Below are 26086 nucleotides of genomic sequence, written 5' to 3'. Positions count from 1 at the left end.
GGAGTCAGTGTCAGCTGTGTAAAGCTGTAACATTATGTTTTTTCCGACATCTTCGGGACAAAAGAGTTTGCGATGAGTTTGTCTTGTTAACATGATAAGCTGTGTGTGTGTGTGTGTGTGTGTGTGTGTTATTAATTTAAGTGCACTGGTGAGGGAAGGACTGCTTATACCTGCTATAACCTACGTTAGAACTTGCTTCGTGGACGTTCCACAACATTAAATGTAACTATAAATGGATACAAAGTCTAACATGTGACTCACTGAGAAATTAATTGCTGCAAACGATAACAAATAGATGTGATTTTTATTCCTTCTGGAATTATTTCACTGGTTTGAAATGACATGGTCAGGGGCTTCTTTAATGCAGAGAAGTGGAAACTGTCTAAAGTTGACAACAAAGGCTGGATCCCAATATGCTGACTAAAGGTTCTTTATTCCTTTGGGTGTGTGTGTGTGTGTGTGTGTGTTTGGCCTTTCCATGACAGAAATACAATACACGGTTGCATAATATGGCCGAGAATCAAACTGATGAGCTTAATCCCTTCGCCACAAGGACGTCCAATCGCGTTACACCCTCCCCCATCCATCCATCCCTCAATCCCTCCCTCCCTCCCTCCATCTCTCCATCCGTCCATCCATCCTCGCGCGCAGCAACTACGCGCTCCGTGACGTCACCGGGCGAGGAGGTGGGCACGCTGGGCGGAGCTTCTCGGACCCAAAGAAAAAAGAAAAAAAAAAAAAGGAGAGAAAGAGAGAGGGAGAGAGAGAGAAAGGCTTTATGAGGCTTTATGACTTCTTCAGTGCACAAACGCCGCAGTCCATGGACCCGCGCGCGCTCCGCTAAAACGGACTCATTGTGCGGCTTAAGAAGAGAAACAAAATAATTCAGTTTGGTAACAAATAATAGAAATCAACCATTTGAAAAGGAGCGCGAGTAGCGTGGGAAAAGGCGTGTCCGCTCGGTCAGGCGTGCTAACACTAAAGAAGGGCAATCGGCGGTAGAATAGAGGAAACAGAGCCCGTGGCCAGAGGAACAATGCTCGCGCATCAAGTTTTGGTAATATGAAGCGCGGATCGTTGCAGGCGGAGACTGAGCGTTGATGCATCAAAACATCGCACCGTAGCGCCGTTCCAGCCACTAATCCTCCCCGTTATTTCTCTCAGCAGCCGAGCACGTTAACTAGTCCTCCTCGCCATGAATTACCAGTCGAGCGTCCCGGTCTCGGGCATCTCGCCGCCGTCGCAGCCGGCCATGCCCGCTCCGGGTGCGGTCCCTGCCCCTGTCCCGGTGCCCGTCCCGCAGCCCATGGCGTCCCAGTTCGGGTCCGGATCATCGGGCAGCTCCGGGCCGGGTCAGTTCGGCTCGGGGACGGCGTCGGGCCCCGCGGCTCAGTCCGGCGCTTCGGGCTCGCAGTTCGTGCTGTCCAACTCGGCGGCGATCCGAGCCGAGATCCACCGCTTCGAGTCCGTGCACCCGAACATCTACGCCATCTACGACCTGATCGAGCGCATCGACGACCTGGCGCTGCAGAACCAGATCCGCGAGCACGTCATCTCCATCGAAGGTAAGCCGGTGATCAAGAGAGATCCACATCACCACATCACCGCATCACCTCCTAGCAGCGCGTGCTAACGGCTCTCCATTTCCTCCCCTTATTTATTTATTTATTTATTTATTTATTTATTTATTTATTTATATGTTTATATGCTTATTTATTTACTAATTCATGCAGTAACACCAGCTGAGGTACCTGAAGCACTCACGAGTGTCTCAGATGATCTGTGCACCAAAATACTGATCAGATAGCTTTTCTAACGTTTCAGTCAGTTTTTGCTCAATCACTGATTCACTCCAGCATCGCGATATTTACTGCGTGGATGAAAATATCGTCTGTGCTCAACAGCAAAAAGGTAAACAATGCAGTACTTTGCAGCTGCCCCGGGAAACCACGTAGATTAGGAAAAAATGAATCCTGAATAATTTAGAGGTGTTCCTCTTCAGCATCAGCCAAAATATCGGGGTAGCGGACAAGCTGCTGGACTAATGATCAGAAGGTCGTGAGTTCAAACCCCAGCACCATCAAGCTGCTACCAAGCTGCTGGGCCCCTGAGCAAGGCCCCTAACCCTCAGCTGCGCAGTTGTATAAATGAGATAAATATATTTCGCTCTGGATAAGGGTATCTGTCAAACACTGTAAATGTAAATTGTGGTGTAAACTACAACTCCCACACATTCCCTATTTGGTACCAAACCCATCTATCTAAGATCTTGATACGCACTACTGAGGCTACATCCACATTAATCCAGATATAGATCTGAAAACTGCATTTTTGTCTTAGACGCTCTCTGTCTACACTGGCATTTTCAAACTTTTTCCATAAAATGCTTCCCCAAACTGAAAACATTTACATCCCTATACTGCACATGCGTAAAAATGTAAGATGTTTTGGCCTGCGTCATGTCCGTCAGGCATTTATTTACTTTCCGTCTCCTACTTGAAAATCCTAATTTTCCTATCTGGAAAATTCCTTGAAAAAATGCAATCTGAAGGTTGCACAAAGTGACATTAGTCTTTAACAGTGCTATCAAACTGGATAGCAGAAACAACAACTGCAGTACAACATCGTCCACCATCTTGTTTGTTTTGAGATGAATGGGTCACATGACTGCGTCACATGACATCACATGTTTTTGACTATCTCCATTTTCTCAGTCCAAACCACACAGCAAAAACGGCGGTTTCAAATGTATCCACTTGGGAAAGCTCCATTTTTGCTTGACAAAAACACTGTCTCAGTGTGGATGGAAGGCCGAAACGTAGAGGCAAAAGATGCGTTTTCAAATTTATCCAGATTAATGTGGATGTAACCGGATTCAATTCCAGCCTCCTCCCAGTAATCCCGCGTTCACGCTAGCAATCGACAAAGTGACCATTCATTTTCTACATATGTTTTTCACTATTCTGTACGAATTAGGTATAACATTGTAAAAACGACAAATCCAAACTATTTGCTCGAATGATTCCTCAGCGTTCAATCCTATGCCGTTCCTTCAATTCGCTACTCACAACTTTAGGTCCTTGTTTACTGTTTAATGCGCAAAAAATAGAAGAAAAATTTCTCGTCATATACTGTATGACCTCCCGTTAATTGTGTGTAGAGATGTTACAGAGAAAAATAAAGCTCGGAAGGAAGTAGCAGAGATCGTTGGTGTTTCTGGTGAGTGTATGTAGCTAGTAATTTGCTAATCTGGCAGTGAAGCTAGCACGAAGCCTAGCATGCACCATGTAAATCAAAACTAACCAATTTTTCACACTTCAGAAGGTATATATTTGTTACTATTGCTACAGAACGCTGGATAGGCCACACCCACATTGTTGTCGCTCAACAATAGCAGTCATTACACGTCCACGAGAGACAAACTACAAGCGACATGAGCGGCTAGTGTTCTTCTAGTTCGACATTTGTTTTTAGTTTCAATGAAAAGCTACAGTAGCTATATGTAGCTGTATAAAAATAACACATGCACCAATCAGTGTGAAAATCGGTTTTGATTTACATGTTGCGTGTTCAGATTCGTAGATTAGCAAAGCAAGCGAACTGTACTAGCTACATACACTCACCACATACATACATACATATTTAATGACGAGTCATACTGTATATGACAGGATACGATGAACCGGGAAATAATTGCAGGTAAGAACTAAAGATGTGAGTGAGGAATTGAAGAATAATCGCACCAATGGCGCCATAGGATTGGTCCGAAGAATCATTTGAGCCAAACGTTTGGATTTATCACGTTACATAGAATTGAGAAAATCTTAATTCAAGTGTCACTTGATGCCGTCACTGAAATCGCAGCACCGTGTCTCACACATGCGTAGAAAATGAAAACCGTCACTTTGTCGCTAGCGTGAACGTAGGGTCAGCTGATAAACACTTTCATGGTATGAAACATGTCGGTGGATGAGATCTACACCCATGCTGCTTCAATATTTCAGCACTCAGCATCAGGACCAGTATATGTAATATAAACTGGTCAATAATTGGTACTAACTAGCACCAGTGTTTTTGTCCTAGAGAAAGGACGACTTCTGAGAATTTCTGAGTTTTGTTGCCTGTAGTGTAGGATGCGCTAAATAGGACACGGAAGAGTACTGTGTTGTGTTTGAGAATTCCTCATTAATGCATTGTCTTACATACTGTACATTGCAGTGTTTTACCAGAGACTGTACTTGTGTATTGATTAGTGTTCTAGGCTGCATTAGGGAGATTTATGACAGTTTGGTTTGATATTGGCGAGGCCGAGTGAAGCGAATGCTCTGGTCGTGGCTTTCCTGCATTCATCAATCAAGTGCACTCGGAGATACTCGGAGGTTTTTGTGAAGTGGTCAATTTCTTCAGTATGTTTGACGCATAAACAGAACAGTTGAAATGCAAACATTTGTATATGTTTTTCAGTTATGCAAGGAATAAACCTTTTGGGAGCATGCTGTTAGGGGGAAAAATCAACTATCAGACTGAGTGATTGAGCAGAATTACTGTTATCACTCCTCACAAGCTGATTATTTTTTAATAACAGCACATCCCGAAGTGTTGAAGAATGACATGTACTTTTTTTTTATCCATTTTTAGTTACAGCAAATGTCGCAGAAGGTCCACGAAAGAAGTAGTTGCCATCCTCACATACGTTAGAGCAGCTGTGGACAGACGTTCCCTTCTTTCTTCAGCTTCTTTCTTCTTTCTCTTGAAGTTAAAGTTAAGCTTGTTACAGAGAATCCCAAACGTTACGACTTTACCTCTGGCTGTTACAAAGTCCTGACACTGGAGGCTCCTTCCTTAAGTGTTAAATAAACATCTAAAAAAAAACTTCACCATGTATGTGGAGCGTTCGTCATACAAGTCGCTGTGAATGAGCCGTTACTATAGAAACGATAGACAATAGAAGGAAATGAATCGATGCCTTCTGACCAATCAGATTCGAGAATTCACAAGAAGAAAGAATATGGCTAAATTGTGTCGAGTATTTTCTAGTGAAGTACTGGTGCACTTCAAACTCTTTATTATTCCAGTATGAAGAGCAGAGGACTTATTATCTTATAGAATTGTTTAGACTACACATGACCTTTGTGCGATTTTGTTCATGATACAACATGCACGCCTGTAACTGCTGTTCAAGTGCCATTGTATTTAACCCAGCTGCCGTTTAACCCTTTACAGACTAGTTTATCTATCTGGATGCTGAAAATAGGTAGCCTTGGTGTCACAACTCATCGGTGTTTAGAGTTTTATTCTCCTAATCCACATACTGAAGGTGGGGTTAAGGAATAAATAGGGAATATAGGAAAATAACCAGTGATGGAGTGGTGTGGTGTGGTGAAGCGGAGTTACTGAGGATTATAATGTTGTATTTATTAAATAATGATATGGCATATGTTTTATCTGTTTATAGTTACATTTCATGTTGTGGAACATCAGCGAAAGAAGTTGTCGCTTACGTTATAGCAGCTATAAACAGTCGTTCCCTCACCAACCTCTTTTTTTTTACCTCAAAAAAGAAAGATTTTACTGAGAAATCACAAACTCCTCTGTCCTGAAGTCTTTCCCAATGCCAGTGCTGACACTAGAGACTCCTTCCAAAGAAAACATCACTATATCAACAATTACACACGTTTTTTCAAACATTTTTAATTCTGTTGCACATCTAGAATACAAGTTCTGGTGTAAGTTGTTATTATACACAGAAAAAAAAATAATTCATAACATATTTAAATTAAGGGCACCATTTCCACTTGAGTAAAAGTTTAAAAAATGTAAGTTCAACGTCACTGAAACTAGAAAACTTTCCAAATATACTTTATTGTACATAAAGCCATAATCACTATTTAGAGTGTAGAAATGATACCATATTAAAATGAACACATTAATATAAATCTGATTTGCAGCTGCACTACTGTCAGAGCTGCTGTCGTAGAAAACTAATCAACACCTCCTGACCAATCAGAATCCAGAATTCAACAATACGGTACAAGGGTGCATGCCTTATTTTGAATACCTAAAATGATATTTGAAGGTTGATCATTTTAAGGTTGAATATGAGGGTCGGTTCAGATGCTTTCAGCCTAGAACTGTTTGTGCTTTTTTTTTTTATTTTATTTTATTTTTTTTTTTTATTTATTAGTCCTGATTGCTGGTATCATTATGCATTCTGTAATAAGACTGCCCTTTTAAACATTGTTTTTGCAGACCTCTAGGTCACATGACCAGGCAATAATGACTCAGCAGAAGATTTTTATCCTGGTTTAAGACAACACTGCAGCATTTTATCTGGAAAGAAAGCACATCATTGCAGGTTGAAAGGACAGTGATAATACTTGGAAATGTCCACAAATGTAATATTGTGAACATACGGAATGCTGTGTGCGAACGTTGAATTCAGTTGGATGTCTAGTCTTTATTAGGGCTGACCAGGCAGTTCTCAAAGTTGATGTGTTGGAAACAGGAAAAATGGGCAAGCGTAAGGATTAGAGAGACTTTGACAATGGCCAAATTGTGATGGCTAGATGAGTGGGTCAGAGCATCTTTAAAACGGCGGGCCTTGTGGGGTGTTCCCGGTATGCAGTGGTTAGTACCTACCAAAAGTGGTCCAAGGAAGGACAACCGGTGAACTAGCAACAGGGTCACGGGCGCCCAAGGCTCACTGATGCTTGTGGGGAGTGAAGGCTAGTCCGTCTGGTCTGATCCCACAGAAGAGCTACTGTAGCACAAATTGCTGAAAGGTTAAAGCTGGCTATGATAGAAAGGTGTCAGAACACACAGTGCATTGCAGCTTGCTGTGTATGGGGCTGTGTAGCCACAGACCTGTCAGAGTGCCTATGCTGATCTCTGTCCACTGCCAAAAGTGCCTACAATGGACAGGTTAGCATCAGAGCTGGACCACGGAGCAATGGAAGAAGGTGGCCTGGTCCGATAAATCACATTTTATTTTACATCATGTGGAAGGCCGGGTGCGTGTGCATCGTTTACCTGGGGAAGAGATGACACCAGCATGCACTATGGGAAGAACGCAAGCTGGCGGAGGCAGTGTGATGCTCTGGGCAATGTTCTGCTGGGAAACTTTGGGTCCTGGCATTCATGTGGATGCTATTTTGACACCTACCACCTACCTAAACATTGTTGCAGACCAGGTACACCCCTTCATGGCAACGGTATTCCCTAATGGAAGTGACCTCTTTTGGCAGGATAACGCACCCTGCCACACTGTAAAAATTGTTCAGGAATGGTTCGAGGAACATGAAAAAGAGTTCAAGGTGTTGACTTGCCTCCAAATTCCCCAGATCTCAATCCAGTCGAACATCTGTGGGGTGTACTGGCCATCAAGTCCGATCCTCCATGGAGGCCCCACCTCACAACTTACAGGACTTAAAGGATCTGCTGTTAACGTCTTTGTGCCAGATACCACAGCACACCTTCAGGGATCTAGTGGAGTCCCTGCCTCGATGGGTCAGGACTGTTTTGGCAGCAAAAGGGGGACCAACACAATATTAGGCAGGTGGTCATAATGTTATGGCTGATCGGTGTATAGTAACAGCTTACACAGGGGCAGATCCACATACAGATTAAAAAAAACATGCCTATTTGTTAATATGATGTTTGTGTCTGTGAGAACATGATTAATTCACATTTACAGAAGGAGTCTCCAGTGTCAGCACTTAGTAACTTGAATTTTTTCGGACGGAAGGATTAGTTTCTTTATCATGTGACAAGTTATTGTAGTATCTTCAAAAGAGAGGAGAAAAGAGAGGCTGGTGAGGGAACGACTGTTTATATGACTGTTTATAGCTGTTATAACTTGTTTCATGGACGTTCCTCAACATTACATGTAACTATAAATGGATAACAAGTGTCAAACACTTCGGGACATGCTATTATAGGAAAAGAACAAATTTCGGTGTGGTCGCAGTAACTCATCGCAATTCATTGCACACTGTCATTATAACAGCTTGACATGTCATTACTGTTATTGTTAGACCTCAGTAGTCACTTATTGGTGATAATTAAGCACCAGATCCGTATTGGGAACCAAAAATTTGATACAATAGACAGGAAACTTGATTAGTAGAGAGATAACCGTGTTTGTCTCCCTCTTGTCTTCAGTAACCCTATGGCTGTTTACGCAAGATTTGCGTAAATGTAACAGCCATTTTGTGTCACTAAATAGTAAACCCAATCATTCTTTACATTTCCATTGTATGTACGTTGGACGAGAACGCAATGAGTCTACAGTTATCTTCCCCCCCACACCAATGGTTAGTTCTTGACTCAAGCCTTTATCCACATGTGCTGTTTTTAGACACACGATGATGTACATGCCATTGTTATTCCAGAAATTTCTAGCTGGTGTTTCCATCGAGTCAGTTTGCCAAGAGCTGCCTCTCGTTTATTAGCGTGTGAACTCAATAAAGACACTCGTAGTCCTGCCTAGTCCTGAACTTAAATAAAACGAGAAGTGTTTAATGGTTGCGTTTGCGTCAATAATCATTACCACAATGACCGAAGAGCTCATCTCTCAAAGCACCAAATTACAGCTTTGACTTTTTTCCAGCAGCAAGGAGCAATCACAAATATTTTTCTTCATCATTGTATTTTGTGCAAATTGTCTCTTCTTTCTGAAAAAAAAAGGAAACAAGCGCTTGAAATATTTGTATGCGCAGTGTTTTGTTATTAACGTCGCAGATCACTTTACACATTTGGATTCTCTAATTGTTTTCTCATTCCCAGATGTGTTTTTTTGTTTTGTTTTTTTTTGACAAGTTGCATTTTTGTTCTCACTGAGATAAACAAAGACCTCAGTTGTTTGCAGGTGGCTTTGTTTCTGATTTAAAAAAAAAAAAAAAAAAAGAGTAATCTTGTGCTCTTGCTGCATTCTCCTGTGGCTCTGAACTGCCATTTAATGCGTCAGAGTGGGGGGAAAAAAAAGGAGTCCGAAAAGAGAATCTATGCAGCACTCTTCACTGCAGCAAACCTTGTGGAGCTGTTACAGGGCGAGACAGTGATTGTATGTGTGTGTGTGTGTGTGTGTGTGTGTGTGTGTGTGTGCGCACACCCACCCACCTGTACGCCTGGACTGCAGACTTTTGCCGCGGTTCTGCATTAAAGCACAGTGCCTGCCTGTTGCTTAGGAACCAGAGGCTCATACTTTTGCTGAAGATGAGAAGAGAACAGGAATTAAAAAAAAGAAAAAAGGGGAACGGATTAGAGAACAACTCGGATCTGATTGTACGGTTTCATTGCATGTCCTCTGAATGCTTCAACATGCAGCTGTATTTCGGAGATTATTTTGCATCCACCTCATTTACTACCCCCTCATTCTGACAAACGCACTTAAATATACCAGTCTAAACAAAGACAAAATAAACACGTTTTGCAGAGAAAATATTTACTCGTGTGTAGTGGGAAACAGAACGAGGGCTTAACGTAGCCAAATATGATGTATATAAGCTGCAGATCAGATTAGCAAGAAGAAATAGTTTTGTCTCCCAGAATTTGCATAAATCCATCCATTTTGTCACTTAATCAGAAACACATTGTCAGGGTTTTACATAATGAATATGTATATTAGACACTGTAATGCTTTTTTTTTTTTCCATTGGGAGACATGCTAATGTATTGATGTGCATGTCATTCCAAAAAATATGTTTGCCCACGGTTTATCATTTACCTCAGGCATATTCAAACTGTGGTGGAATTGCAGGAGGGGCGAGATGGGAAAAAAAACGACTGCATCAGACCTGCCAACCTTTACGTATTTTGCTTAAGAGCTCCGTATTTTAACATACTGGAACTCAAAAAGATGCCGTTTTACTCCCCCACCCCCCACAATAACAACAAGCTGATCGACGTTTGAATCTGAAATGACTGACAGTTTGCCCCGCCCACTTTACCACGTCTCACATTAGTGTCATTTCGGCCAGTGTGCTAGTCTCAACTCATTTTTCCCGCTTAAAAATTAGCTTTTTGTCAAGGAAATTGTAGAATGTTTTGCTTTGCTTAAAGTGAAATTAAATCTATCAGTGTGTTCAACTTTAAACAAAAACATTAACTAAGTATACAGTTAACATCAGTTAGCTGTATTAGAGATGCTTTAAATATTTTTGGTGAAAGAGGCGGGGTTTTCAAAAACCTGGGAAGAAGAACTGCGGGCAAAAGTTTGGATATGTCTGATTTAGCTAATGAGCGCACATGCGCATAATCATAGAACATGATCTTGTACTACGCCCTGTACATACAACGGCAATGGTTTAGTCCAAGCCGTAAAAAAATGAAATGGGGTTCATTTGGTGCAAGACTCCCTAGAAGGGAACACTGAATTTGATCCACAGTGCTTTCTTCTCCTTTCATTGCCTTTTAGATTTTTTTTCCATCTAATTGAAGAAACATCAATATTACCAATTACCAATTGAGCTGAAATACAGCTGTGCCTCATGGCACTTGAGAAACCTAGGTGTAAAACATAGCACCAAGTCCTTTAGGCATCTCCTCTATCACGTACAATGTTCTCGGGTAATATATGTCTATCAAAATGACATCACGAAATCGATAATGTATCGTATGTTATCTAATCCTAATCACAAGTTATAGAAATCGGGGTGTATATTATATTATTATTATTGTTATTATTATTATTATTATTATCCATCTACAGCGCTGTTCTTGAATTCTTGAATCTGATCAAGAAGAATCTGGTCAGAAGGCATCAACAGCAGCAGTTTTGACAGCTGCACAGGTTTATTAATAATATTATTAATAAGCTTGTTCTCGTTGTTTCTTGGAGTGGGGGCGGTACCATATACAGCCATGTTTTTGGGAGGTGGAGGAAACCAGAGAACGAGAAGGAAGCCCACAGTAACCCGGCTTCAGGATTCAACCTGAAAATCTGCTGCTGTGCCACCGTGCTGCTCGGCTAACTCTGTGACTGATTCGTTTAGGTTTCCCTGCTTGGGCATGTTTTCAGTGGCCGTCAAAGTAAAATAGATAAATCACTGTGATAAAATAAATGCTGACCTTTAAACGTCCGTGCGCTGTATAAACTCACTTGTCAGAGCCACCATATCAATCCTACAATAACTGGGCTAATAAAGGGCTTTTATTCTTGACTGATTTTGCAACACGTGTATGTAACATAATATCACGACTCGAGAGTGACTAATGTTTAGTGATGATCAGGAAACATTTGCTTACAATTATGCAGAGGCTTTTTAATCGACTAATTATTTAGATTGTGTGCCTGCTGTGGCAAAAAAAAAAAAACCAAGAATATGAAATTGCCCCATGGTGTCCGCTTGTCATCTGAATTAGCCCTCTTTTTGGATATTTGACAGCACGTGCCTCTCCCATAAAGGCCTTTTGTTGAGATGTGTTTGGATCTCTCGTCTTCCTGTCAATCATTGCTTCAAAACGGCATTCACAATTATGCTAATGAGTACAACTTTGGGAGCTGACCTTTGACCATAATCTAGTTTCTGGAAGGGAGGGAGTTTGGAAGATTGTGGCTCCACACGTGAGGTGGTTCTTGCCGTCGCTTGGTGCCACAGCAACGAGAATCTGATGTTATTCCCTGGACGAAGAAGAGAAAGTAGGCCATTGTAAAGGCAACACAAAGGCGCTTTCTCTAAATTTGCCTGACGGGCCATTTTCCTGCTCGTCTTTAGAGAGCACGCGTGTCCTTTTTGTCTCACCACGGGGACCGAAGGATATTAGTGCTGCTTTGAAGGTGATATTTGTCTAGCAATTAGTAGTGATGGGTAGACAAATAGTACAGTAATGAGACCTTTTGTGTTGTGATCCAGCAGTCATCTCCGTTTCCTTTCCAAAAGATAAATAATATTCTGTCCATTGGCCTCATTTATCAAGCTGGATCCTAACGAATTTTGTAGAACAAGCCTCACTAATGCGAACCTCGGTTGCATCAAATCGTATAATTGGTGATGAGCTACTGTGATTTTTTTTTATACGGACTACACTGTCAAGTTTAAATCGCTTATTTCTTTCAATTTCACACACAATTTTAATAAAGTTTGACAAAACCTTTTAACGAACTCGATTGTTTCATATTGATGACTTGAAAAAGTAGACTTTTAGACATTTACGTCACCGTTCTGATGCTTTTAGCTCTCTGTGAGCTTTGCCTTTTATGGAGTTCTGTGGACGTGGCTAAATGTAATTCACCTGTGCCATGAACACGCTTGGTAATTTGTGGCTGATTGATGTTTATCAACGTATTTATCAGCACATGAGCACAAACATTTTGTTAACCTGGAGAGAATTCTTTGTTCGGTTTGGCCTATGAAAAAACACTTACAACATTTACTCATGCTGATTTCTGCCACTTTGAAACTACATTTATAATTATGCAAATAGGTAAAACTTTAGATCAGACCCTTTCGACCATGACTTTGTGGACGTTCCCAACGCATTGCAAATTCCACGGAAAAAGCAAAAGGTGATCAGTTAAACTTCCCTTTAGGTATAAAATGTATACTCTGTTGCACAGAAAAAAAAAACAACCTGCTGTAGTAGTGGGGTGGAGACATCTGGAACGGCATGCTGGAGATTTGGCGAAGTGAGCCAGATGACGCAAAGTCTCTGGAGCTCAGGGAAGAAATGCCGGATAGGCATCTGGAGCAGTGTGCTGGAGCTCTTCGTCAGGATCGGCAGGGCTGCTGAGCAACAGATGGCCAATGACAGGAGAAGAGGCTTTGGAGAGCTTGGAGCCAAACATGCCTGGATCCCTGGATCTCCTTGGCACAGAGACGAACACATTCACATTCTCAAATTCTCTCTCGCTGTATATGAAGTGGACCTATGGATATTTGGTGACGCAAACCAAAATGGAGGTCAAACCAAAATGGAGGTCCTTCCAAAGGTCCGGAAGTCTTGACACAATTTATGTTTATATATTTATCGCATTTGGCTGATGCTTTTATCCAAAGTGACTTATCATTGAGACAGGATAGAAGTGAGCAGTTAAGGGTTAAAGGTCTTGCTCAAGGGCCCAAAAGTGGCAACTTGGTGATGCTGGAATTTGAACTCGTGACCTTCCGAACAGTAGCGCAAGACTTTAACCACTGAGCTACCATTGCCCATGATTATTGATCTCTGGAACACTGAACAGAATTGAGGCCTGGTCTTTTGCTTCCTGTTCTTGCTGGATCCCCACAGGACCCTGCTGATGGTATGGCCTTGTAGGAATGTAGCTCACTATATGTGGGGAGCCGGATGTAGTGTTAAGCCTCCAACTAATTGGAGCTTCCATGCTCTATTTAGGGAACGGAAATTGAACTTCTCGATTCCGATTAAGGAACAGGGGCATGTCATTATTATTTTTTTTTTTAAATGCAAGGACATTCAAGGATATTCAAGTTCTGTCCTTCTATAGGTACTTCCCTACAGTGCACAGGCAAAGAGATGGCACCTATTTCCTTTTGGGTTTGATTAAATTTTTACTTGACATCCTGTGCTAAAAGCTGCTTTTTCTGGAAGCTTATGTTTTTCATTTTCTCTTTTAAACTCGTAATGGGGTTTATAAATAGAGATTAGAGATTGTCTCATACACCATACGGAGAGGACTAAAATAAGATGTGTACTAATCATGTGAATGAGCTGCTGATTCCTATACCAATAAGGATTGGATGGGGAAACTGAAAAAGCTTCAAAATAATAATTAAAAAAAACCTTAGTGTGTGCTCTACTCGTTTTTAACCAAATATCTTGCAGTGTTCATAGGTTTATATTAATATGCTTGCTTCTAATATGTTATCATTTCTATAGTAATGGCTAATTAACAGAGATTTATATATTATATATTATATATTATATAAATAACAGTAGGTTTTCCACCATGGGAAATTCCTCAGGACTTATGATGATGATGATGATTTACTTACTTCTTGAGAGAAGAAAATAGAAGCTTGTGAGGGAACGATTGTTTATAGCTGCTATAATGTAAATGATAACTAGCTTGTTTGAATAAAAGTAACAATAAATGGATAAAAAACATGTCATTCTAATGAACAGAAATATAATCATAAACAAATTGCTGAGGTCTAAGATTAAAAAAAAAATGGTGTTATTCACCTTTGTCCTGTCGTTGTTTATTTTCCTGTAACAGCACAACCCCAAGTGTTTTATTCCTTGCTTAGTAACAATTACAAAAATGATCAGAGGTTTACAATTTCATAACACTTTGTACTGAACCTTTCAAATTCTAATATTTTTTGTGTTTCCTTTTTTTGGTTTTAAATAAATTAATTTCTTTATGATTTTTTTCCCCCAATGGAACACTGTTGTTTTACTAGCAGCTTTTTAGCAAACCTAAGTAACATCATACAGAATATGATATTTTTGTCACATTGCTCACCCATACTAATCATTGGGGGTGTTTATATCTTTTCACTCTCTAACTGAAAAGTAAAATATCCTGAAGATTGATTCTCTTCGAGCAGTTCCGTGGGCGTCACGTCGGTGTTGAGTGTTGGTTCCGCTTGTTTGAGCATTTCAGTTATGACTGTAGGTGTCTGCCCTCGAAGCGCACTTCACCACACAATAGCCCACATCATATTATGACATGGGTGATAACATAGCATAACATAACATCAGACGTTTTTAATATCAGTAGTACCAGATTGCTGTTGTGTAACTGCTGTTGTGGTTGGTTTGGAGGAACTCAGTCTGGCTTTGAGGTTTGATCCCTATCACCTCTCCTTTTGTACTTTATTCTCTTACTCCTCCAGAGGTGCCAAAACGTACACTTTAGCCATAGTATGTGTGAGTATTGACCCTTTGCTACAGCAATATAGAGGTTACGTTCGCTTTCCAACAAGTGGGCGGGACTATGGGTGTTAGGTCATGGAGGAGATGTTAATTATGATGTGACATCATCCCCGGACTTTTAACTCACTGTATTTTTTTTATTTTTTATTTTTTTAATTCAGTTCAATTTAGTTTTTCACTCTGGTAGAATTTTTTTGGTTTGCAACATTGCCCCCTCTGCTTTTTTATGACAGCTGGAGAAACACTCGGCCACATTTTGGCTGTGACTTTTCTCACTTTTAGCCCTTCTGGCGTAATGGCTGCACTCTGAGGCTACTCTGCTAATCGGCAAGAGAAAGAGACATTAACGTTTCAGATAGAACACTGATTTGTACATCCTGTGCTGAATGGAAAAAATCCTTATTTTTGCAATTTATCTGAATTTCATTTACAAAAAATGCCACACAATTTGTACAACACAGAAATCCAGAAGCTTGAGTGAAGGAGGTCATGCTAATAACTGCAGTTGACGTATAAATTACATACATTTATTCCAAAGCACATAGCACATGGATAGCATTATGGTCAAGATTTAATCTGAAGAATCCGATCACAGATCAGTGGAAAAGAACGGCTTCTCCCCGGCATTGCCCCGCGGCTGAAATGTGATCACGCTGTTTACATCACCACTTCCTGTGTTTCCCAAAAGCTTAGTGGAGCAGCATGACCCCATGGCAAAAAGCCACCCCCTCTTCCTTTCCCGCCTTTTTTTTTCTCTTCCTCTTCGTCTGTTCCACACACACAGAGGACCATGTGGTCTTACTTTGGCGCTGAAAGGCCCAAGTGAGAGAGGAACAGCAGGAACAGAGCCACGTGGGGTTTCCATTCACCGGGTTTTATGTGAATTCTTGTATGACACAGTTTAATTCACGAAAATCCTGGAACGGCAGAAGAAATTGCCAGAAAGCTGTTTTTTTATGGATAAAAAGAACAAGCAGATTTTCGTCACAAATATATGATCTATATGAAGTGTGTGTTCTAGATTTTTCCATAATGGTCTGTGTTTGGCTTGTTTTTACCAATTGTTGATGGAAACGTAGCACATCCGCTGAAACAACTGTGAATTGTGAAAAAAAAAAAAAGAATTGACAAGCCTAGTACCAGTGTTGCTTGATGAGTATCACTGTCTTTAGTGCAGTACATTTTTTAGGTGATGTGCTGTTGTAGGAAAATAATCAACGTTGTGGTTTTATTTATCTTAAACCTCAGCAATTTGCCATCGTTAACAGTTTTTTATTCATTACAGAACAACATGTTGTGTTTTTTATCCGTTTATAGTTACATTCAATGTTGTGGAACGTCCATGAAACAAGAAATCACAAATTTTTTTTTCATTCACAAATTTATCCATAAACCGTTTGTAAGGGTATTTACACAAGAAATGTGATATTCATGAAAATCTAGTTACTTTGGAAAAATGTTCATATCCTACGAAAACTATGGAGTGTGTGTAAGTTTACATATAATCTGAACCTTGATTGATCGGATTAAAATTATATAACTGGCGATGACTTGCTGTGATATTGAATACTGTATATACAGATTACTCTGTCAAGTGTCAAATTGGCATACTACTTTAATTTAAAAAAGTCAGTCCTTTCATATTAATGACTTGTAAGAATGTGATCCAAAACAAATCCATAAATATAGACAAATAAGACTAGCTGCTAGACAAAAACAATGGCACTCTATAAAAGGAGACAGCGTTGTTTAGACAGCGGAAGATTTAGCACACACCATGCTTAGGAGGCGCTCTTTTACCGTTTTATTGTCATTTTGTTGTTTTCAGCTCTCCATTAGCTTTGCCTTTTATGGTGTTTTGTGGGCGTCACTAAATGTAAATCAGCTGTGCTTTGAACACGCTTGGCTGATTGACATATGCATGAGTACGAAGAAAATCAGCAAAACTTTAGTAAATCTGACAGAGATTTTTCATTCAGTTTGGAAATTAACTAATTCAGGACCTTTGTTAATATCAAAGATATAACTGATATGAGATATTTTGTTTGTAGATGAAGAGAATCTATGAGGAAAGGCTTTCGTGTAAGCCTATTACACAAGGATCAAGAAAAAGAAGGTTATGTTGTTTGGATGCTGCATCTCATTTCTTGCATGCAGCTTTTTCGTGGCTTAATATGCAAGACGACACATTACATAAGAATACTTAATGCCAAAAATCACTTGCATTCATTTGAACCTCTCACGTGGACATACATTTTCATGACCCCTTGTTAGTGTTTTTGTTCTGGACAGCACCATGGCGTGTGAGCTTAATGGAAGGAAGAGCTGTGGATATCATTCACATTTATAACGAATGCACACATTTTTCTTTCCCTCTCGAGTTTAAGAGAGCAGTTACTATGGCGACGTTGGAAGAGGAAGGTCATCTGGATGCCGCAGATGATGTGGGCGCGCTTTAAATGACAACACAGAGATCTGCCATCATCTATCTCTCTTCCATCGTGTCATTTAGCAGTTTAATCAGTTGACGCTTGTGTTTTGGCCAGGTACGGGCTGATCAGCCTGTTGTTTCCTCCGGCCATTCATTATCTAGAAGTGTGTTTCGTCTTCGTTTGATTTTGCAGCTCTGCTTTCTTCCTTTTTCGTCTTGTGTTTGAACATTTTCCTGTTGTGCTGCAACACAACAGCTGTGTTTTTACAAAGCTGCTGAGGTGACAAGGTGGTTATTTTTTAATAAGGTCCACGAGTTAATATTTCAAGACCACAGATTAATATATCAAGGCCAAAAGATAATATAGTGAGATGAATTGAAGCCATGAGATAATATATGGAAGCCACTTAGATAACTTATAGTGGCCACAAGATAATACTTAGACCATGAGATAATATACTGAGACCATGAGATAATATATTGTAGCCACAAATGTATACACTGAGGCCGTGAGTTAAAATACTGAGGTCATGAGTTAATATACTGAGGCAATGAGAACATTCTGAAGCCACAAAGTAATATATTGTGGCCATGAGATATGTTGAGGCCACAAGATAATATGTCGATGTTAATTTATTGAATCTACAAATATATTGAAGCCATGAGATAACATATGTTAAGGACACAATGATATATTTTGGGTGCAAAATAATATATTGAGACCATGAGATAATATACCGAGGCCAGGAGATATGTTGCAGCCATGACATAATATATTAAAGCCATGAGATAATATATTGTGGTTGTGAGCTGCGAATTAATATGTTGAGGCCCTAAGATAATGCATAAAGTCACAAGATAATATATATCAAGACTACAAGATAATATATGAGGCCACAAGATAGTATAACAATGCTACGAGATAACATTGACACCACAAGATGATGATGATAATATACAGTATTAAGGCAACAAGATAATATATGAGGCCATGAGAGAATATACTGTGGGCACTATTTAATATTGAGGCCACGAGATAAGATATAAATGGCAGTGAGAACATATTGAAGCCACGAAATATTTTGTGGCCATGAGACAATATTATAGAGACTGTTGATGCCCCAGGTTAATATACTGAATCCATGAGATAACATATTGAGAAGACAAGATAATATATTATGGCAGTGAGATAATATATTGAGACTACAAGTTAATACATCGAGTCCATGAGATAATGTACTTGGAAAATGAGATAAAATGGTGATGCCAGAAAGCCACAGGATAATATATTCCAGCAACAAAATAACACATTCAGACTACAATTTAATATATTGAGGCCACAAGATAATATATCAAGGCCATGAGATAATATATTGTGGCTACGAGATAATGTATAGAGGCCATGAGTTGATGTATCAAAGCCACACCTTAATTTATTATGGCCACAACAATATATCAAGGCCAATTTTTTCACATTCCCATGTCAGAAAACATAATCACAGCTTTACCTCTGACTGTTATGAAGCACTGACACTGGAGACTCCTTCCATAACTTTCCAGAAATTTCACCATATCATGCCATATCAGCTACACGTGTTTCTTTTTATTCTGTTTGTGTATGTTGTTACTATAGAAACAGTAACATATTAGTGCGGGTGCATTAGTGTAAACCAGTGGAGTTGAATCACTTACAGAAGCCTCTTCAGTTTTGGTGAACATTGCTGTGATTGCAAATCTTAGAATGACTGGACGCTTTATACATTTTGAGAAATGCTGAGCTGGTTGGTATCAGATAAAGTTTTTGTGTATACTTTTTCCCCTATTCGTATTCCGTTGCGTCAGTTCCTTACAAAATTGGAACAATTGATGAAAACGTTATTGTGTTTTCAATCATTCTGACTTTCTCTGCGTCAGCTGCTGATGCCCGGTTTTCAAATGCAATGTATTCTCGTGCAGTTACAGGACGTCGAAGGATGATACGCTCCGTCACTCTGAAGCAGAGAAGCCACTTGTGTCAGCTCTTTCCCCTTTTTAACTGATTGTGATGAGTGCAGAGGTAGAGAGTGGGCCGACTCTACGTCGGGTTTCGGAGAAAGCTACTCTGGCAGCGTGTGGAGCTGGCAGGGAAAGTGCTACGTTCAGCAGTGGGGCCAGCTCCGGTTTCTAGAAATTCACATGCTTTTCTGCTAATCTTCTCAAAAGACCCGAGTGTGAATCTCGGAGAAAGAGTCAGAGCGTGAATATCTTAATCCTCTCTTTGAAAAATACATTAAGACTGCACTGCAAAGGTCAAGCTCTCTTATGGGCGGCGAGATGGAGAGAAAATATAGGGCCGGAAATAAATAATACGGCTGTTTCATCAGAGATATTATAATAATTTAGGTGCACATGTGAGTTCAGAGCTGTCTGGGCTTCCTATGAATCAAACACATGCACTTTTCTTTGCAAAATACTCAAACTGCTAGCGAGAATAAAATCTCAGCTAGTCACTTTCAGAGTGAATCCATACTTTGCTAAACTTTTCTGTAAAATTTTTTTCTTAACAGCCGGCTAACATTAATTTCAGTTTTTTAATTTTAATTACACAAGCTACATTATATTCAAAATTCATATTAATTAGTTTTTTTTTTTTTGCTTAGTTACTTCATGAAATGTGTTTTGACATATTGTGGGATGAAATTTAGGTTATGTTGCTTATGTTATAGCAGCTGTAAACAGTCAGCCTCTATATTTTTCACTTGAAGTTAATCAAGCAAACAAACAAAAGAAAACGAAGGTTGTCGTATTAGAGAAACTGCAAAGTACAAAATCTGTTTGTCCTGAAGACTTTACCAAGTTACAGCTTTACCTGTGACTGTTACAAAGCACCGGCATTGGAGACTCCTTCCGTAAAAGGTAAATAAACATGTCCTCACAGAAGACCTCACCAAATCGGCAATGTTAATGTTTTTAAAATTCGTTTATGTAGCTCGTCCATCATACAAGTCACTGTGTAAGTTGTTACTATAGAAACAGTAATGTATTAAGATGAGTGCATTAATATAAACCTGTGATGTGCCTTTCAGCCAGAAATACTGTCAGAGCTGAATGTTCTAAAAAATGAATTAAAAATAAGAGAACATCAACACCTTCTGACCAATCCGAATGGAGAATGCAACAGCACTGTGGTGTAATACACAATTAATTCATTGCAGCTCGGTGTGAAGGAAGGAGGAGATGGAGAACATGCTCTAAAGGAGGATATAAATAGTGAGAGGCTGTTTTTCAAGTTCTTGAGATTGAGGGAGTGTTTAATGTCAGTAGGACTGAAAATGACTCAATTCCCAGCGCCACTTGGCTATTTTTGCATTGCTGCTTAGTCAAGCCATAAAACAATGTAGAACTGAAGCCTTTGTAATGGTGCACTTATCCACTATCTGTAGTTCCTCTGCTAATGGAATAAAACATAATGTCTGCTTTTATGTGTGTAGATACATAAGGACTAACGGGGTCCCATAAATTCATTAAGGTGGACTTAATCAGCTTGGAGAAAACACTAACCGCACGGAAGAAGAGTGGTGTTACTCCCTTCCACTCGAGTTCGAGCTGAGAACTTGAGAAAGATCTTTCATCGAGATGTGGAAATCAGCCTGCAAACTGTGTGCGAGCGAGTGTGTGGGTGGAGTGGGTGGGCGGGAGAGAGAGAGGGGGGGGGGGGGGGGGAGAGAGAGAAGATCGGGAGCGCGCTACATTGGCGTAGTCTTCCAGTTCGCCTCCTGAGAGTTGATGAGGGGGAGCTGAGAGAGTAATATACAAAGAAAAAGAACCTGAAAAAAGAGACCAAGTCATCAGGTTGAGATCTTCGTTAACGGAGTGTTTGATGCACTGAACACCTGTGACCAACTCGTTAGATTGGTACAAACACCAGATGTTAAAAGGACAGCAAAATCATAATCATAGCATAATTTTCCACTTCCAGCAGAGAAGGCGGCAAAATACCTTTAGCAGCTATTGGCATCACCGATGCTGTTCATGTTTCTGTGTGTGTGTGTGTGTGTGTGTGTGTGTGTGTGTGTGTGTGCTGAGCTTCATTGAGAGATGCAGCATAGCCGTGGGTGGGAAGTGGAGTGTTGTGTAACCGAAAGAATGAGGTAACGAAGTAAGATGGTAAAAAAGGTGCAATATGTCAGCCCTTCCAAATCCTGAAGCTCTCTCAACTCTCTACTGTTGAATTGGTTAGAAGGTGTTGTTAATATTGTGTGCACTTTTCTAACATGTTACCGTTTCTATAGTAACGGCTCATTCACAGGTACTCGTATGGTGGACGCTCACATAATCTAAGGCTAAAGATATGGGGAGGTTTTTTTGTTAGGAGGCATTTATTAAACGGTTATGGAAGGAGTTTCCAGTGTCAGGACCGCTTTACATTTTTTTCTGTAACATAAGCCTTGGAGAGAATGAAGAGGGGCTAGTGAGGGAAGGACATTTATCGCTCCTATAATGCAAGTCATAACTTGTCTCACAGACGTTCCACAACATTATGTGTTAACTATAAATGGATTAAAAAAGTATGACATGTCATTCTTTAATTAGTAAGAAACTGTAGTCTTCAGGAAACTGTTGTATAAGAGGAATAAACACTTCAGGGTGTGCAGTTATAGGAAAATAATAAACATTGAGGTGGTAGCAGTAACTCGAGCATGCAATCTGTGCTAATAATGATGATGTATTGTAATGGCTGGTAAATTTGTCATAATGGATGAACACCTAGGGTTCCTCAGCTCCCTCACGGAATTCTTAATGAGCATATCGTACATGAAGTTGTTTTGTTTGTGCAGTTATTTGCTTCCTAGCAGCTTTTCACAAGCTTTTGATGCAGGAGATGTAGTGCTACATACAAAACACCATTTTATCTCTGGTCTTTTGAGTCAATAGAGAAAAAACCAGCTTGCTTCTCTTTTGAAATCTGCCACATTTCATGGGAATATGCCTCAATATATTGATTTTCTGAGCATAATGTCGTAATTTTATCTTAAAATAATAGTTTAACCAGTGATAACATGGCTAACTGGTAGCTAGTCGCTGTCATATAGCTAGCTTTCTTAAACTATATTACAAAAGTTTAATATTTGCTATAAATGACCTATATTGTTAATAGAAGTCTAATATTTACCACAGCACATGATTCAGTATAGAATCATTATCTGAATAACTATCTAAAACACCAAAGCTAACTGAGCTAGCCACAAATGACAACAGCTAGTTTACCCAAACTCCATTAGCGATAATTCTGAGGGAAAGATGAAAACTCTGAGAGAGAAAAAAACAGCTAAAAAAAAAAAAAAGATAAACTGATAGCTTGTGTGTTTTAGGAATTCAGTCAGGTAGCAGTGTCTGTCTTGGCTAAAGTGCCGGTCAGTTGGTAGCTTAATTGTTTTGTGAATTGAAAATGCCTCACTGTTGGAATGACTCAACGCTCAAGGAAAGAAATGAACCATTACATCAGAGTGATTCAGAGATTTAATGTCTTAGACAAGGACCTGGCTGTGCCTTAGCTGCTAATCTGTGCCTGGGTATATGTCTGATCTTTTAGATCCATTTTGTAAATATTTGGAGTTTTGAAAATATTTGTAACTTTGTCTCTCTCTCTCTTCCCCTCCTCCATGTGCTGTCTGCTTCCTCTGAAATCCCCGGGTTTCAAACGCATTCTAGGTAAGTGTTCTTGTTCCCTTATGTTTATATGGGTTGATTTCTTTCCCAGTATGTAGCATAGCGGAGACAGATTTGCCAGATTTCCTCTCTAGCTCTATGTTCCAGTTAGCCTAGCTTCAACTTTACACTTTATTTTTTACCCAGAATGAAAAAAAGAGAGAAGAACTGGTGAACTATACAAAGACTGGAGCCATTAAACTTAAGCTTAAAATATCCATATCTGTACCTGTATTCGGATTGAAACTCGAAGTAGGTGTGCCCTAAACCTAAATTCTGGCTCTAACAGTTCCTCAACCTCAGCTACATCACTCTAGTTCATAACTGGTCTCAACTAGAGATGTATGGGACTTGCCAGAAAGGTTCACAGGTCGTCTAGCAAACAAACAAAAAACAAAAATAGTGCTCCTTATATTTGTACCTGTTTAGAACACATTATTCATTGATTCCAAATATTCATATTTACTTACATCCCAATCCATGCTCCATTATTTAGCTACAGAGATGGTAGCTAATGGTTTCACTGTTGCATTTACGATTTTTGACTCTTCACTATGGCAAAGTGGAAGACACCTGGAAACTACTTTTCACCTACCAGTTTGGTCTTCCTTATCATACAACAGCTACCAGTACAGGAGAGTGAAGGCCGACAAGAGTTTCCTCTGAGACTTATGAAGGCTGATAACAGCATCTTTTCAAACTGCTGCTCATGCTGTGTCACATGGTGATGTTACACACTCAGAGGAAAGCGCTATCCGCCTCCTTCCACATACATGAGCTTATAGGCACCCATGATTGGCTAGTGTTGCTGTGATTGACAAGGGAGAGAGTATGCCATCCCTTCTACCCTGAGAGCATGGATAATTTTACTCTCTTGGACTCCCGGGCTACGGACGGCTACGGGATTCAAACTCGCGATCTCCAGCAGTTATGGCGAACGCTTTTCTGTTGCGCTTTTCTATTGCGGGTACTTTTGCTTTCCAGCTTTATCTGGGTGAAATTTGACCTGTGAATTCATGAGCCTCAGTCTTGTGATTGAATAGAAGACAAGTGGGCGGGACTGTGATGTCTTTGTTCAGTAAAGTAAATGTAGGAGGTGCTAATTATTAAGTATCACTTACACCGTGGTGTTTTTTTATTGTTGCTTGGCCGAAAAAAAAACCACGCAAAAAAAAAAAACTAATTATCCATCTGGTCTGCCATAATTTTTATTGTGGGTTTTTTTTTTGTGGCAAAAGTCTCGTTTGTTTTTCTCTCCCTCTCTGTTAGCAATATGAGCACCTCTGAAACTAGGTTTTTGATTGAGAGAGGCTCCTGTATGGTACAAAAGTGTGTTAAATTGATATCTCTCAAGACACTTTAAATTTGGTAATGGACTAAATACTGAAAGAACCTGATTTGCAAGATGATACGCTGAAAGATAAGGAAAAAACTGGTAATTAAAGATAATTTATTCCCACTGAAATCTGGAGATGTCTGTGATCTTTTTATGTAATTGTGCGTTTCTTTTTCACTTTCTGGTGTAGCAGACTGAGACGAGGATGCTTGGTGTCTGTGTCCGGTGTAAAATTGGCACGGAGGATTTGTGTAGTGGAGCGTTAGAGATTAAAGGGGCGGCTAAGACACAGCTCTGTGTTTGGCTGATTTCACTGCTGATGCCTTCAGCTTGTTGCCCAGATGTTGCTATCTCTCTCTCTCTCCTCTGTTCCTCTCTTTTCCTTGGGCTGTGTGAGGAGAAATGTCATTAGTTGCTCTGTGTGTGTGTGTGTGTGTGTGTGTGTGTGAGAGAGAGAGAGAGAGAGACTTGAAGCTGATTAATTTACCATTCATACACACCCTCTGCTATTTAAGACTCTCTCTCTCTCACACACACACACACACACACACACACACACGAGTGCTTTTAGTGTGTTTTGAGTGTCTACCTTCCCTTTGGCTCTTTGTAATGGTATCAGATGAAGAGTTTCAAGTGTGTGTGTGTGTGTGTGTGTGTATGTTGCGTACCTTGGTTTGCGTAATGGTGCGAGATGAAGAATGTGCAAGCATGTGTGAGTGCCTGTGTGTGTATGTGTGCATGTGTGTAGTATCTTCCTTGTCCTTTGTAATGGTACCAGATGAAGAGTTTGAAATGTGTGTGTGTGTGTTTGAAATGTGGGCATCCCAGTCTTTGATCTTGGTGTTGAGTAGAGTCCGAGGTCTTTTCATCCTCAGTTCGGTGTGTGACTCCTCATCTGCTCATCTGTCCTGCTCCTTCAAAGGGCTGATTTTGTCACTAACCTATTAGCAGCAATTGGAGCTCTGGCTCCTGGAGGAGGAGTTTCTCCTTTCATCTTTTCTCTTATTGTCTAAATTGGGCTGTTGATGGTCGGCCATTTTGATTCGGCTAGCTGCCTGTCTGTGCGAGTTTGAGTAGTGGAGTTCCTCAAGGCTCGATGTTGGGGCCCACTTAGATTCTCTCTCTTTCTTCTTCATCTTGGTGTGAAGTTATTTAGGAGGGGCAATGACTTTTGGAGAACTTTAGTGCTTGGGTCTGCATTTAAGAACAAATTTTCTTAGGTTTCATCTCTGCATGCATTTTCCATTTAACAGTATGAGATTAGCGATATTATTATGGCCTCATTAGTTCCAGTGTAATGATCCCGTGAACACTGCAGTGCTTTATTGACGCACAATCAAAGCCAACTATAGAACGCAGCTATTTTCTCAATTGGGAAGCCATTCTCACCAGGTTCTCTTTTTGTAAGAAATGACTACATAATGGGGCCATAGGGAAGGTTGTGGCTTCTCAGTGCTTTGTAAAAATAAAGAAAAAGAAAAAAAAACCCTCTCAGAGCTTAATGCTGTGAATACACATTGTGTTTTGATTATTTTAGATGCATTTTCAGGGAGTTCTCAGAACTGGCGCCACTTCTTTTGTGCAGTTATGGCTTTCATTAGTTTGCTGTTGATTTGTTTGACTTGAAATATATTTCTGTCAGATATAAAAAACATCCTTGATGTAAGTTTTGATATATGACGTATATCAGTGTTCATCTATCCAATAATTCAATTTCAACCATTCCTCGTTATAAGTAAGCTGCTTAATTGATATAATTATTGATATAAATTGAGTGGCCAGTTTTTGGGGTCCTG

At 40.0% G+C, this 26086-nt stretch overlaps 1 protein-coding gene across 1 annotated transcript in view; it reads left to right on the top strand.

The window, feature by feature from the left end:
* The first annotated feature begins 741 nt into the window (after positions 1 to 741).
* Positions 742 to 26086, top strand: part of agap3 (ArfGAP with GTPase domain, ankyrin repeat and PH domain 3) — a 148364-nt gene continuing 123019 nt past the window's right edge. Inside the window, exon 1 of the mRNA XM_026926227.3 lies at positions 742 to 1565. Coding sequence (XP_026782028.1) covers positions 1196 to 1565 — 370 coding nt within the window. The 5' untranslated portion in view covers positions 742 to 1195. The remainder of the gene's footprint in view (positions 1566 to 26086) is intronic.

The sequence above is a fragment of the Pangasianodon hypophthalmus genome, chromosome 1 (genome assembly GCF_027358585.1).
Source record: "Pangasianodon hypophthalmus isolate fPanHyp1 chromosome 1, fPanHyp1.pri, whole genome shotgun sequence".
NCBI classification, from domain to species: domain Eukaryota; kingdom Metazoa; phylum Chordata; class Actinopteri; order Siluriformes; family Pangasiidae; genus Pangasianodon; species Pangasianodon hypophthalmus.
This window is presented reverse-complemented; position numbering and strand designations above follow the sequence as displayed.